The sequence below is a fragment of the Phoca vitulina genome, unplaced genomic scaffold (assembly GCF_004348235.1).
Source record: "Phoca vitulina isolate PV1807 unplaced genomic scaffold, GSC_HSeal_1.0 scaffold9, whole genome shotgun sequence".
In the NCBI taxonomy this organism is placed as follows: domain Eukaryota; kingdom Metazoa; phylum Chordata; class Mammalia; order Carnivora; family Phocidae; genus Phoca; species Phoca vitulina.
The window spans coordinates 51,435,147-51,451,197 of NW_022589712.1; the positions used below are offsets into that span (position 1 = coordinate 51,435,147).

The following is a 16,051-nucleotide window of genomic DNA, read 5'->3' on the forward strand; positions in this document are numbered from 1 at the left end:
TCAGCCTGATCTCAGACTTCTGGGCTCCAGAGTGTGAGGACACGCATCTGTTGCTGCAGTCACCCAGTCTATGCTGTTTCGTTGTAGCAGCCTAGCAGACTGGGATGGGTGTTGGTACCAAGAAAAGGGGTGCTGCTGTAACAAGTTCCTCAAAGTGTGGCATCAGCTCTGCAGCTGGGGATGAGGGAGGCTGGAGGAGTCCGAGGTGCATGCTAGAAATGGGAAATGTTAAAGGCAGTTCGGGTGAGGGCTCAGAAAGAAAAGAGGAGAGCTGGAGAGAAAGCTTCCATCTTCTTAGGGAACACATCAGTAATCATGAACAGAACGTTGATAGAAATATGGACATAAAAGGCCATTCTGGTGAGGCCTCAGATGGAAATGAGGAACAGATTACTGGAAACTGCAGGAAAGGTGATCGTTGTTGTAAGGGGGCAAAGAACTTGGCTGAACGATGTTTGCAGTCTAGTGTTTTGTGAAAGGTAGAACTTGCAGGCAACGATATTGGATATTTAGCTGAGATTTCTAAGCAAAAGTGTTTGAGGAGCGGCTTGGCTTTTCCTGACAGTATAGTAAAACGTGAGGAGAGAGAGATGAATTGAAGAAAGAATTGTTAAGCAGAAGGAACTAGAACCTGAAGATCTGGAAAATTTTCAGTCTATCCCTATGGCAAAAAGTGCGGAAGCATGTGCTAGAGGGAACCAAGCGTGCGTCTGGAATATCCATCAGTACAGAGCTTCTGGGATTCCATGGGCAGAAACACGGCCAGTTTGAACGGAAAGGCTCTGAGACAGGAAGCTATCCGTGTGTGTGACAGGACAGGAGGAGAGAGCTATTGGGCTGTGAGTGGGCATTATTCTTCCAGAAGACTGGAAATGACCCAAAGGGGAGTGAGAGGTCACAACCAGGGCCACTGCCTCGGGTTCAACAGGCCAGACACCTTCACCCCGAAGCCCTGAGGACGAGCCCAGCCTGCAGAACCCCGGCACCCTGACTGGCAGAGATGTGGAAGCCGGACCACTGCCCCCGTGGGTCTGGAAGGCAGAGCGCTGAACCAAAGAAGATTGCTTTCAAGTCTTAAACTATGATGGAATTCACCTTGCTAGCTTGGAGACTTACCTGGGAACTGCCACCTTTTCCTTCTCCCCTGTTTCTCCCTTTGGAATGGGAATGTCTATCCTAGGCCTGCCCCACCCTTGTATTTTGGACACATGTAACATGTCCGGTTTCACAGGTTCACAGGAGAGAAATTCTTCCTCAGGATGTATCGCATCTTGAGTCTCACAACATCTGATTTAGTATTTAAAATGAGATGTTGCCCCTTAGACTTTAGAGTTGATGCCAGGATGAGTTAAAACTTCTGGAGCTATTGAGATGGAATAAACGTGTTTTGCATGTGAGAAGGACATGAACTTGGGGAGGGTGGCAGGAGCAGAATATTATTGACTGAATTGTGTCCCCTCCCCCAAATTCATTTGTGGAAGCCCTAACCTCCAATGTGATTGTAACTGGGGACAGGTGTTTTAGCAGGTAAAGTTAGATGAGGTCGGAAGGGTGGAGTCCTTATCTGATAGGATCGGTGGTCTTAGAAGAAGAGAAAGAGAGAGAGATCATCCTCTCTCTTCCTGAGGGTACACTCTGAGGAACCGCCATGTGATGACCTGGTAAGAAGGCAGCTATCTATAAGTCAAGAGGAGAGCTCTCGTCCCGGACCCCACTGGCCAGCCCCTCGACCTTGGGCTTCCAGCCTCCAGAACCACGGGAAACAAATTTCTGTGGTTTAAGCCACCCAGTCTGTGGTGGTTTGTTATGGAAGAGTGCTGTGGTGAATAATAGGGGGAAAGGGACTTGAATGACTGGGGGCCATAAATGCAGTTACTGTACAAACCTGAGAATAAGATACACTCTCATCAGGTGGACTAACCCAGGAAAAATTAAGGATTTTAAACTCTTTGTGCTTAGTTTGGTCAATTTTTGGCAATTTGATTGGTACACTTTTTTTTTTATTGTGATAAAATTCACATACCATAAAATTCACCCTTTTCAAGGTGTACACTTCAGTGGGTTTTAGTAACTATTTTTTCTTTTTCTTTTCATACATATATATGTATATATATATGAAAAAATATTTTTATATATTTTTTAAATCTGGATTTTAAAATTTTATATATATATATATTACTTTTGAGGCAGTTCTGAGCAGAAGAGGACTTCTCCCGCCTGCAGCTGGGAAGGCTCATTGAAGTGAGCCGAAGGCGCTCCGGAAACCTCAGCGCGCCGGGCCCGGGGCTGCGTCCCCCGCAGGCAGCAGCGGCCGGCGGCGCGGGCCTTACCCAGCGTGGCGAGCAGCAGGCCCACGGCGTACGGGTTGGCGGCCAGCGCCGGGCCGATGCCAGGGTGGATGGCTAAGTTGGCGAGCACGCGGGTCAGCTTGATGAGCACGTCCTCCGCCTGGGCCCGCGGCCTCGGCGCCTGGGGCTGCTCCGCTCCCGCCGCCCCCTTCTCCGCACACAGGTCCAGTTTGTAGAACGTACGGAACAATGACAGCAGGGTCGGGATGCTCCCTTTCTCTTTGGAAAACTGTTCGCGAGCCTGGTTATTTTTCGCTGTCAGGTTGCCCAGAATAAAGACAATACGGACGACTAAATCCTGCAGTAAACGGAAGACGGTTACAAGTGCACCGGGGCCGGGACCAGTCTTGGGAAAGAGAACAGTATTTAGTTTATTCACGAGCTACTTAATAGTAGAATGGAACACATCTGGCTTCTACTAACTTGTCTAGTACTTGATTCGGTGCAAATTGACAGAGGAGATTAAAAGCATTTGGCAACAATGAAAGAATACAAACTGAGGGATGCTATTAGCAAGGGCTATTAACTTCAGATCCTTCATCTGAAATTCTGGCTAGGCTTTTTTTTTAATCCTCCCAGAGAACTATTAGTTGAGTGGGATAGGATTACTGATAACGTGTTATGTAAATCTAAGTATTGACACTAACAGGTTTCTTGAGCACCCAAATCTTTCCCTGAGAGTTCACCTCCTACTGAAGCATTGTGTTTCCAAAAATCGGGTGTTCCGCACAATGGTTCATCAGAGAGCCGCTCTTCCCCAACCGGGCTCCGCAGACTTCTGGCGTAGAATAAGCTTTGCTGTGGGGGGCTGTGTTTAGCCCCAGTATTCCTGGCCCCTACTAGAGGTGCCAGTGGTATCCCCAGATGGCACAACCAAGAAGGTTTAACCATTGTTTTAAGAAGAAACAATGTTTAATCATTGTTTGAACTCACGACCCCGAGATCAAGAATTGCATGCTCTACCAACTAAGCCAGCCAGGCACCCCACAACCAAAAAGGTTTAAATGTCCCCTGGGGGCAAAATCACCCCCATTTGAGAATCACTGTGTCATATAAATATACTACTTTAAAGCAGTACTTTTCTTTCTCGACTAGGATAGTGGTTATGTGGGTGACACCTTTATCACGATTTGCTAAATTGTACATGTGTGTTTCATGCACTTTTCTGCATATCAGCTATATTTCACAATAAATAAATGTTTCTAAAAATCCCAAGCTGAGAACAATTTACAACTAAACAGGATACAAAAACAATTACGTTCTTAATTCTACAACAACAGACAGACAAACGAGTACAGTTGGCCTTCCCCCTACCCACGGATGGTGAGGAAATTCCTCTAGGAGGAAGAGACTTTATTTATTTATTTAAGATTTTATTTATTTACTTGAGAGGGAGAGAGCACGAGCGAGGGGAGGAAGAGGGAGAGGGAGAAGTAGGCTTCCCACTGAGCAGGGAGCCTGATGCGGGGCTCCATCCCAGGGCCCTGGGGATCATGACCTGAGCTGAAGGCAGACGCTTAACCTACTGAGCCACGCAGGCGCCCCAGGAAGAGACTTTAAAGAGACACTCACGGAGGGGCTGTAAATGATCTGGGTGCTAACTCTCATTGTGCCAGGCGCTATGCAATTCGACAGACAAGAAACTGCGGTTTGTAGAAGCTGCCTGGTCACACAGCTAGCAAGGAGTGAGTCAGGATTTGAACCCAGGATTCCCCTGACCTGGAGTCCTTTCTACAGCCATGCCCTGCCTCCCACAGGGCCTGTCCTATAGGATCTCCTTTGCCTCACCTTTTGCCGATCAGTTAAGGAATTATCTCCTTTTAAAATGCAAATATGTGGGGCACCTAGGTGGCTCAGCCCCTTAAGCCTCTCTTGATTTTGGCTCAGGTCTGATCTCAGGGCCCCCAAGTCGGGCTCTGCTCTCAGCTTGGAGTCAGCTTGTCCCTCTCCCTCCTCCTCCCCAGCTTGCAGGCACTCTCTCTCAAATAAATAAAATCTTTCCCAAAAAAGTAAGATAAAAAATAAAATAAAAAGCAAATATGTCACCAGGAGGGATTCCCAGTAAACCCGGCTTTATCAGATCTGTAGTAATTAGCAGCCTTAACCAACAGGGACAAAGGGGAGAGGCCTGGACCTGTTTTAGTCGGGGAGCCAGGTCTAGGTGGGACCTGGGGGGTGGGGGGTGGGCAGCACAGGGACTGTTTTTGCCAGAGAGCGGAGGGTCACAGACCAAGGACAAGACTTCTGGATTTGCCTGGGGCGACTCAGCCAATACCGACTTGTTCCTGCTTGTTCTTGAAAGAAAAGTTTTCCCTGGCAGGCGGAGAAGAAGCGAGGCGGCTGCTTGTGCAGCTGGGAACCAATTGTCAACATTAAGAAAGTCGGAGGCTAACAGACCAGCAAGAACCGGAGCTGCTCCAGGAGAGAGTTCACCCTGGGAAAAACCTCTGCTCAGTGCGCAACCCATGGCAGCCAGTCATCCAGTCGGGACAACTGGCTCCTGGGCCACAGGGAGCCCGAATGCCAGTCCGTGGATAAGTCTGAATGCTCCGGGCCTGGGAGAATACACTCACAGGAACAATATGAGAGAAGGGGCTCTGAAGAGCTTCTAAGCTATTTGCGAGGACGAGGCTGACATACGTGGGGTAAGAGCAGAGACCAAAAGGGCCAAGCAGGAAGCGAGACACGGAGAGGGATTAGGATCCCCAGCTGGAGAGCCAGTGAGTCTAGTTCATACATGTGAGTTTACTTAGCCACTCTGCCTCCATTAACTCATTCGTAGAATGGAGAAAATATTGTATTATGAGGGCAAACAAGACAAAACGGGGAAAGCACAAATCATGAGGAATGATTCGGGCACTGTTCTGAACCATTTTCATGTACTATCAATAACATGTTAGTAGCATTAAACTGTGAGGACAGACCCGATGGTCTTGGAGGAGTTTAGATGAGAGGACACCCAGGGAACAGTGTGTGTGTGTGTGTGCAAAATTACCTCCAATGGATTTGAATTCAACCTTGAAAAATGTGTGAAATCCGGCTCTCTGGAGGAGAGGATGGGGTGCGTTGGGCGGTCTAAAGCAGCGGGTCTTGAGAAAGAGGACGTGGGACAATCCCCTTCCTGGGAACTGGGGTCACTTTGTCTGTCTCTGATCACCAGATGGTTCCCGAAAAAAGCTGAAGTCTGTGGGTCTTATATCTAACATAAGCACACAATTTCATTGTAGTACCCGTCACTTGACATAAAACCAGTGGTTACTTCCCATAATTCCTAATGGCAGAGGCTCCTCCCTGGGTTCTGGAAGGAAAGCACTCCTCCACCCTGGCCACACCCAACAGAAAAGCAGGACGTTTTCCAAACACGACCGAGGGTATTTCTTTTTTTTTTTTTAAAAGATTTTATTTATTTATTTGACAGAGAGAGACATAGCGAGAGCAGGAACACAAGCAGGGGGAGTGGGAGAGGGAGAAGCAGGCTTCCCGCAGAGCAGGGAGCCCGATGTGGGACTCAATCCCAGGACCCTGGGATCATGACCTGAGCCGAAGGCAGACGCTTAACGACTGAGCCACCCAGGCGCCCCATGACCGAGGGTATTTCTGACAATAAGGTTCCTCGAAGGATATTCCGTTTTATATTTTCTAAGCTGAGGAATAGGAGCTTTTTGCATCAACTTTGATGTATGATTTCTGATTAAAGACCCGCCACATGAGTTCTGCCTCTGAAAAATTATAATAGTCAGCCGTAATAATAGTTGCGGCAGCAGCAATGAACACAGCGTTTATGACGTGCCAGGCACTGTTCCAAGCATTTAGACATACAAATTAATTCATTAAAAGTGATAACGTGTGGTCCTTTCATCTGAACAAAGCTGTTCCCAAGCTCTACCATTCAGGTAGTCCCCTCCCTCACACACTCGCACTCGACAGGAGCCCTGTTGACGTTTCTGGACTTCACGCTGTGCCCCAGATCGTGCCCCTCTCCCATCTCCTCAGAAGCACGGTAAGCAAAACGGGGAAGACCTTCTCTGTGATTTTGAATGACTTCTTAAAAAAATGTAAAAAGGAGTTGTATCCTTTTTGCTAAATCATGTCAGGGTACTCCATTTACCCTGTCAAATGTCACAGCTGTCTTGGGAAGGATGCTGGACCATTTCTTCTCCCTTCTCCCTCTTCCCAGGCTACTTCACCTCTGCCTCCCTGTGTTTGTTTTACTCCTTCGTAGAACGCAGCAGGTGTTGCTGGCCCTGTCGTTGCTGACCTGCCAGGAGTATTCAGACCAGATCATCCCAGGCTGGAGAAAAAGGCAGCTTGACTTAGAGATCACTGTCCTTCCAAATTCAAGTGACCTCCATCCACTGCAGCACGTGGTCTAATCTGGGGGAGACTAAGTGCTGCTTTTCTTCTTTGAGAAATTCCCTCGGCCCCTTCGACTTCTAAAATTCTTCAGTTCTCCTGTGGACCCTAACATGGCATCGATTATTGAGTCCCACGTGGGAAGGAGAGGCTCTGGACTTCAGCACAGGAAGAGTTAACGCGGCCACAATACCCCTTTCCCTGCCTTCGGATGGAAAAAGGAGGGGGTGGTTCCTGGGAGCCGGGGTGCCAACTGAAGGATGGCATGCGAGACCAACAAATGGGGGTGGCAGACTGAGCGGCTTGCAGCACTGAGCTCCCAGCGGCTGCTATGCTCACCGTGTCTGTCCTCCTTCTCAGGGTTGCCTAAGGCAGCTTTTCATCCCCCGTCAAATATATTCTCTGCAAATCTAGGGAACATGGAATAGGCCAAACTAGAAGCAGTCTCCCAGGAGATTGGCAGAGGTGGTGCTTGTCCTGACCTATCTGGAATCCTGAAAGCCCCGGTGGGGCAAGAGGGCCTCGCAAGTCCCCTTGGCTGGCCATGGGTGGTCGGCACTGTGCAGAGGACTGCCTCGGACAGTATCATAGAGAGGTTATGTATTGTCCCACAACCCAGTCCTTCTCAAGTCCACAGAGTGCCACTTACTTAAATATTCTATAAAGATTTGAAAAATTAGAGGTCCAAATTATCAATTTGTAGAGACCACGGCTTGAACCCATAGCAGAAAATCATTTCATCAGGATACAAGTCTCCTTCGAGGTACAGATTCTCTCCTCTATTCTCAGACAGTATCTGAGAACCACCTATAAATCAACCCTGAACTTTTGGAACATTTTTATTAAATTTAACACAAGGTTGCAGATTCATACCACAGCTATGAATTTTGAAACATCAAAATGAAGATGAATCAGGAGAGAGAATTTTTGTTTAAAGAAAGCAGTCCAGTATAACCAGTTCGTATGGACTTTCTCATTTTACATAAAAGTGGAACTGGGCCCAGCAACAGCTACAGCCAGCGAGAGCTCAGACAAGCAGGTACGCCTATTGCAAGAGGCCTGACCTCCAGTGTGCCTTCCAGTCATAGCCTGTGGGATATTCTCTTTAGTTTCAAATACGTCATGCCCTCCTGAGCAAGCATGGTCCTCAGTCTCAATGGGCGCCGCACTGCTATAAATGAAATTGCTTTAACTGGAACAAAGCAAGGAGCAGGACTCAACTGATCAGCCGGCAAACCCCAGCGGCAGCGGTGTGTGGATGTTACTTTCCATGTGAGAGAGATTGGCCTCAAGTCAGCGAAAGAGGCTTTCGTTCTCAGAGATGTGCAGACTCAGGTTTCACGGGGCTCACGGTGCCCAAAGTCCGACCCTGGTGAGAAGGGGCAGGACTGGGGCCATCTGTGCTTACAGACCAATTCCCAAACTCCTTCATCCCATCTCCTCCTTCCCTATAACCCTCACCTGTCCAATCCCCCGGACTTGGCCGCACAGGTATCTTTGATTCTCGCTCCCCTCATCAACCACTCGCCGAGTTCCCTTTGCTCTGCCATCTCAAAATCTCCCCCGACCTCTCCTTCCCATGCCTGCTCTGGGGGGCCTGTCTGTAGACTCCTGCCACAGACCCTTGTGGGATCCTCCCTCGGTGATCAACATTAACACCACTTCCTGAAGCACAGCTCTTATGTCGTCCCCTTGATCAAAAACATCCACTGCCTATTAAATGTCAAAGGGAGCGTCCGGTGCACCATCGGGCCCCATGTGACCAGTTCGGCATGACCTCACATTATTACTCCGGCCCACAGTCAGTCAGCCAAAGCGAACATATTCCTCCTCGAGGCCCACACCCTTCCTACCGAGCCTTAAAATAACTGGTGGGCATCATGTAGACCATAGGGAAGGAACCATATCAAACTACCACAGAAAGGATAAACCATGTTCAGCAGACTCCACTTACTTAGGAGAGAACTACTTCTACTAAGTATAGGAAAACATTTTAGAAAGATTTTTAAGATGCCCCGTTTAAAATTGGGTTAGAAACTTCACATGCAATGCGGATCTGAGAGCTGAATCAGGATTTGCAATTTGCAACATTTACCCAACTTCCCACCCTCAAACGAAACTTCAACATTAATCGAACTTATAGGTGGCTCGAAGAACAGATCAATTTTACCCATGTGGAAGGCGGACTGCACTACTGCGAAAATGCTAGTTAACCCTAGGGTCCTGAAAGTGGGTCAATAGTTTGCAGAAGTGCTGAACCCTACAAGATGGAAAAATCTGAGATGTTGGAGACTCCAAACCCAGAATCTAAGCAGAAGATCACTTAAAAACCAGTAGAGACTACACTTGATGCCTCATCTATCCATTCCATCCGCAGCCATTTATTGAGCACCAACTACATGCTTCTGGATGTGGCTCTCACTCCGAAGTAGCAGGCAAGGCTAGCATTTCACTGTGCTCTGTTCTTTTTTAAGTCCGCAGACATAAATCAGGCGTTCGGATTCCGTGCTGAGCGGGGGAAGAGCCAGTTCCACGAGGGCAAAGCAGCAGGAACTGGAAAGAATGAACAAGCCGAGGGCTTATTGTGCTGCCCGCCCGGCCAGGGGTGCAGACCAAGGCCAAGGCTGAAAAAAGGAGCGAGCTCAGCCAAATGCTAGCAGTAGCCCCTGGGAATGTGCCTGCAGCAGGGCTGGGCAGAGAGCCGCAGGGCGCGCTCCTGCCAGGCAGGAGGCAGAGGGCGAGCTGGGAGCCAAGCTGCCATATAAAGGCTCCAGGGGAAGGGGTGGAGGTGCCTTCCTAGCTAATCCTCACCGGCCCCACACAAGATGGAGGGGAGGGAGAGGTCATGGCGCCCCTGGACTGTTCCCCGCTGTGGCCACGTTACAGACGAACAGCTAGAAAGACGGCAGATGCTTGTGCTTTCAGCACACTCTGCAGACATTCCAGGTCCCACTATCAACACGACGATGTCCAAGCATTCCAGACCGACGGTGCTCACTGGGCGTACAAGGCTGAACATGATCCCTTACCCAAAAAGAAGTCTACATGGAATGAGAGAGGCAGGACTTTGAAAGCAGCACAAGCAAGGACACGTCAGGCGAGTCCCAGACCGTGTTTGCGAATGCTCTGATGACGGTCCTGCCTCTGGAAGTTCTGTTTGAAAAAAAACAAGAAACCGACCGTATTTAAAAATGGAGAGGGTTAGACGGGTAGTTAGTTGCTCAATGGGTGCAAGTGATGGGAATGTAGATAAAGGTTATTCCTTTTGGACCATGACCTCTGTAAAGTATTGCCCGTCTTACAAAGCTTATTTGAGGCCTTTTACCGGATCTCCTGCCCAATAGATATTTACAGAAGAAATGGGGGAAAATCCCTTCATGTTCTTCCAGAAAACAAACCCAAACATATTTTGCAGAGATGCTAAATGCAGCAATGCTGACGTCAGAGGCACCCCCTAAGGCCGGCCCTGATTTGCAAGGATGATATTGACCCTGCTCATTCCTGCGTTACCAGGCCCATCTGTTTGTACATTTGGTTTTGTACCAAATGTAGTTTACACCATAAAGCATCAATATGTGCACACTTCTTAAATGAGATGTGTCATTTAATTGATTTTTGATTAGCATTTGTAATAGATGTTCTACCTAATGCTAAAGTTTAGCTTTCAAACTGCATCAAGCTGACTGGATACGTTGTGTTTCAGTCTCCGTTTGTGTGTGGGGGGGAACTGGAGTTATTAGTTGTACCATGGATCTTGGACCAATTAATCTCCTCAGACATGAGCCAGAGAAGTTTCCCTTGCTCTCCCTGAGGAAGTCCTTTGTAAGAGCTGGGAGGAGTGGATTCCTTTTCTCTGAGACTGTTGATAAACCAGAAACCCTGGCTGGTACCACAGCCATCAGCCACAGACAGGCCCACCTCACCGGAGGGCTGTGTGCAAAGAGGGGCAGGGCCCACCGGGCCCTCGTCTGTATGCGCGCTGAGCTTCCTCCAATGGATCTGTTGCAAGCTTACAAAGTTTAGGTATGGGTCTACACCGAACTCTCTCAAAGCAGGACATCGGCAGGAACATATGGTGATGACTTTAACAATAAAATTTGGGGGTGACTTCACTAACTGCGAATCAACAACTCATGGTTTTTCTAGTTACCTGAGGTTGAGGCCACTTTTTTCTGAGGGTCCTGCGGGAGAAAGCCTGAACTCGCCTCTCCTAAGTGGTTCATTCTGACCAGCGTCTGAAACCTCACCAGTGTGACAGCTGTTTCATAAAGCATGATCAGTGTTATCACTGGGTGTGGTCCGACGACTCCTTTTTGGTTTGTTTTCTTTTATCCAGGACTAGTTGTTTTGACACATGTCTGGTGGAAAAAAATTCATGGAAGAGTCTAATAAACCATCTCATCTTCTCTAGCTAAGAAAGCCTTCAGCTCTTGGTGCAAAAAGCAAAAGGCACGGTCATCCCCGCTTGCTGGGGACTCCTACACCAGCCCCTGGTTTGTCTTGCTCGTTTGGCTCCTACTTCGGAAGGGAGATTCACTGTCAGCCACAGGCCCTGCAGAGGAAGATTGACCCTGTGTGGCTGATGCGATTCATACTTTAAAATCTCTTGAGGGCGCCTGGGTGGCTCAGTTGGTTAAGCGACTGCCTTCGGCTCAGGTCATGATCCTGGAGTCCCTGGATCGAGTCCCGCATCGGGCTCCCTGCTCGGCAGGGAGTCTGCTTCTCCCTCTGACCCTCCCTCCTCTCATGCTCTCTCTCTCATTCTCTCTCTCTCAAATAAATAAATAAAATCTTTTAAAAAAATAAAATAAAATAAAATAAAATAAAATCTCTTGGGAGGGGCGCCTGGGTGGCTCAGAAGTTAAGCATCTGCCTTTGGCTCAGGTCATGATCCCAGGGTCCTGGGATCGAGCCCCGCATCGGGCTCCCTGCTCCGCGGGAAGCCTGCTTCTCCCTCTCCCACTCCCCCTGCTTGTGTTCCCTCTCTAGCTGTCTCTCTCTCTGTCAAATAAGTAAATAAAATCTTAAAAAAAAAAAAAAACTCTTGAGATTCTGTAGAAACCCTCTGCTGTCAATATTGGAGAGAATTGTTTTAAGGAACAACCTTAACAATTTATACCACAGGGTTCCCAGAGCTGCCATGCATTTCAATCACTTGAGGAGCCTCTAAAAATAGGTTCTTGGGCCCCATTCCAGACCAGAATCAGAATCTCCGAAGGTGGGGCCCGAGAACCTGTATTTCTAAAGCTCCCCAGAAGATTCTGATGACCAGCCAAGTTTAGGAGCTACCACTGACTTAAATCAAGAAAGAATTAGAATCTCTCCATCTTAAGACCTACTGGCTGTTTTTATAATATCACTTTAAAAAATAAAAAAAACCATGTTCCCGGTAACAAATTCTCACAACACAGAGGTGTAGAAAATAAAAGTGAAAATGCCCCCAACCCTTCATTATCATTGACCTGATAGACACAGATTAAGTGCATTTTAAAAAGACCCATTCTTATATGCAGAAGTCAGACTTTACCTTGACAAGAGATGAATATGAATAATGTAAAAAAAAAAAAATGGGAACTCTCTCTCACTTTTTTTCCCCTTTTGGCATTTTCTCATACAATTTCCTTTTTTTTTTTTTTTTTCTTCAGTGGGAAAAACAGCAGATAGGGAACGAAATATTCTACTTCTCCCAGCAGCCGTCAGCCCTTGTGCCACCTGGGTCAAAACAGAATTTCCCCGTTGGAGGACCATGGAAGCGGCAGGCACGGTTTCCTGCGAAGCTCCTCACCAGCATGATAAAATCACTTAAAGAGGTGTGTGTAGGGGTTTTTCCTTTTCCTTCCTTTGCCTTTTTTTTTCCTTTGAGATTTTTGTTTCTTTATTCTTTGAAAATATGCTTAGCCATGAACACGATTTGATTTAAAAATGAATCTCAGAAAAATAAAATCTCTGCTGATTACCAGTGTAGCCCTCAGACTTTTAAGACAAAGTTAATACTGACCTCTCAGAACAAAGATAAGGTATATAGACTCTGCTTGTTTAATTGCTTAGTGATAGCTATGTATATTAAGAGACTACCAATCTTCCAAAGTATATGTCTACAACCCAACTTAGTCTTGGATTTTTATAAACAAAAATAATTATAGAAAGTAATAATTCTATAAGTTGCTGGAGGGCTGCTGGATTTTCCAAAGATTAGTTCAAAGCCTCAACATTCAAATAAATCTCAGCTGTAGCAGTTTTTAGCCACTGCAGATTAATACACTCCCAGCAGAACATGCATGGTGTGGGATTTCTGGATTTACTTTTATTTCTAAAAGCAAGGAAATACAAATCATATTCACCTGGCCATTTGGGAACATGAACCTAAGATGCTACGCTGGTCTGAAGTAATTTAAAATCCATTATTTCTGTTTTACTCTTGTGTATGGCAGTTCACCAATGTGAAAAATGTGGGAAAAAATTATTATTATTTCCTCCTCCAAAGTAGGAAAAAGAAAGTAAATATTTAAGGAAGAAGTACTAGAATACTAGAAGAAATATTTTATTATGCTTTACAGATTCCAAAGCATTTCAAATACTCAAAATTCATTCTTTCAGCACTTTATCATGCATCTACTACGCCAAGCATCATCTCAGGTTTATCAAAACACAAGGCCTGTGTCCTTCAGGAATTCCCAGTAGTGGGTGAGGCAGCTATACAAAAAAATAATCATTTGGAGACTCACCAAAGAAATATTTACAAAGACCTATAGAGTATGGAGCTTTTGGTTAATGATTTTAGGAAGTAGTTGGGACACATAACTACTTCCTTGTAGCCTGAACAATTTCCCTGCTCTTCTAAAATATTTTGGTCTTGAGGAAAATATAAATTACGTATCCATTTTTCTTACTAGAAAAAAATCAGAGATGGTTCAAAACTGTAACATTTCATTCTTTAGGATAAGTAAAACACAGCATAAAGTCAAAGTATAATTTCTGAAGAGTTAACGACATGACTCTCATACAGATATAAAATTAACACATTAGAAAAATTACTTATCTCATTAATGAGGGAGCCAATACAATGGTTAAGTTGGCTCCAAGAATAATCAAAGAATTGGGTGTTTACAAGCATTAAAAAGAATGTTAGATTACTAGGTTAGATACACACCTGGCTAATAGCCTACAGGGTCATAAAACCATAGCTTTTGAGGTTATCTTGTCTACCAGAGAAAAATCTACAAATTAATGTGTAACTTTATAGTGCTTGGGTTCTAATCAAATAGTAAATAGCAAGTTTAAACACAGATACATTCTCATGGAGAATTAAGCCCTGCCTATTAAACAGTTCCCCAGCATGACTTTGTCAGGACATGTAGCCTCCCAGCCCAATATCTTATTTCTAAGGTTTGGATAATTTTTCTTAATTATAGTGAAGTGGTTAAGATTAGGGAACATTCTGCTTGGGTCCTTAGCTCTGGGTGTACTAGCTGGGTGTACTGGCTATGTTTAAATCTTTAAAATGATGCACGGATGTGGGAGGAATTGAAGGTCTTGTAAGGCTTCACAGAGGAGAGGACACAAGAGCTACATCTTGTCATATTAATTGGCCCTTGAAGATGAGAAGTGACAAGGGATATTTCATCAAAGAGCCCCCTCAGGTCTGCTCACTAAGGGCCTATTCACATTCAATTTTATTTAAGACTTTTTTAGGTGATACTTTTAACAAGTTTTATTATGAGTTTCCCCTCCTAATTGCAAGCAAATAATCACAAAAGGTAAGTGAAAATTACCAAAGGCAGAGTTAACAATCAATAGAGAAGGAAGAGAGAGAAATCTACAAAAAGAAGACACAGACATTTAAAGAATCTCATCAACAGACTCGTGCTCCCAGGATGGGACAAATAGCCTTAGAGTAGTAATTAATACTTGTAATATTGATCTTTGGCATCAAGAAGAGGTTAAATTATTTTTAGTATCTTTAAGAAGGCAAGGAAATATGTAATATATCTGAATATGATTTTTACCACAATGATAAAAATAATTTAATAAGTTATACATTTCTTTGATGGTTCTGGAAACAACATGTACTGTACATAGTTTGCAAGGAGCTCTTCATTCTTCTTTGAACCAAAATAATTTTAATAGGAAAGCAAAATTATCATATAGATCAACAGAGAAAAATATGGCTTTGGAACACCAATTTTGCTTTACAGATAACTATTGGTCCAAAGTGAAAAGTAGTTCACTAAGAGGTGTGGTAAAATTTTATGCCAATTAAACTTTAAGACAGTCCCTTGAACCAGAAGAAGCATACTCTTAACTATGTTGACATCTCAAGTGTCTCATAGTGGCAAGATACCAGGATATTTGTCTGTTTACTAAATGTGGCCATCATCCGAGCTATAATCAGAAAAACAAACAGCTATTTACTAGTAATGCTACAGAACAATAGGACTATTTTTCTGTCAGTACTGGACTGATGGGTTTTCTTCTTTTTAAAAAATTACAGGTTATGACATAACTTGAAATCAAACTGTTAAGCAGAAATGTTTTCTTTCACCCACATTTGAAAATTCTAGTGCAAGCGAAGGTGTCTTCTCCAGTTACAGTTATCTAAATCATCCATGATCCGAACACCAAAACAAAAAAGAATAATGATGACAAAATAAAATTACAATGAAAGTCCATAAAATAAGATTTCAAAAGAAAATCCATAACTAAACTTTTTAAGTATAAGATCTAAAAGAATTCTTTTAATCTATAGTAAAGTATCTTTTTACCATTTTATTTTTTTCCTTAAAAAAGACAACCAGGAATAGGAGTACCTAAGCTTTTCATTGGATTAATTCACTTGTCCAAAGATTACAGTTCAGATAATATATTGTACCAAGATCTAGATATTAATAAGTGCTTAATGGACACTTCAATTAATAGCAGATTGAGAATACTTTCAGGTAGATTAATCAAACCCATTCTTCCCCTGACATAGCAATTCTTGTACCTTGAAATCTTTCAAAGTGTATAGTTTAGAGAAAATACAAAATATATAGGGAAAGGCATTTGTAACCCAAATATTCGGAATCAGAAACTCAAGTGCATATTTGTAAATCACTACTTAAAAGCTAAATAAAAACTTAACTTTAAGCAAGGTTGTATCATCTTCAAAATGTAGTAATGGTATAATATGAGCATAGAAACTTCTCTGTCATCTGTATAACCAAAAAGAGACTAGTAACCTTTTAATAAATTAGCTAATAATAGCATCAAATCTGACAAACTTCGTCATTCTCGGCAGAAGTACTTGGCTGGGTAAAAATAAGTTCATTGCTATTTGTGGCAAACAGATTATACTTTGAGGTGGTTTTGAG

At 44.6% G+C, this 16,051-nt stretch overlaps 1 protein-coding gene across 1 annotated transcript in view; it reads right to left on the reverse strand.

Moving 5' to 3' along the window:
• ARMC2 (armadillo repeat containing 2) overlaps positions 1–16,051 on the reverse strand; it is a 103,529-nt gene that overhangs the window by 12,236 nt on the left and 75,242 nt on the right. Inside the window, exon 13 of the mRNA XM_032408115.1 lies at positions 2,331–2,646. Within this exon, the coding sequence (XP_032264006.1) occupies positions 2,331–2,646 (316 nt within the window). The remainder of the gene's footprint in view (positions 1–2,330; positions 2,647–16,051) is intronic.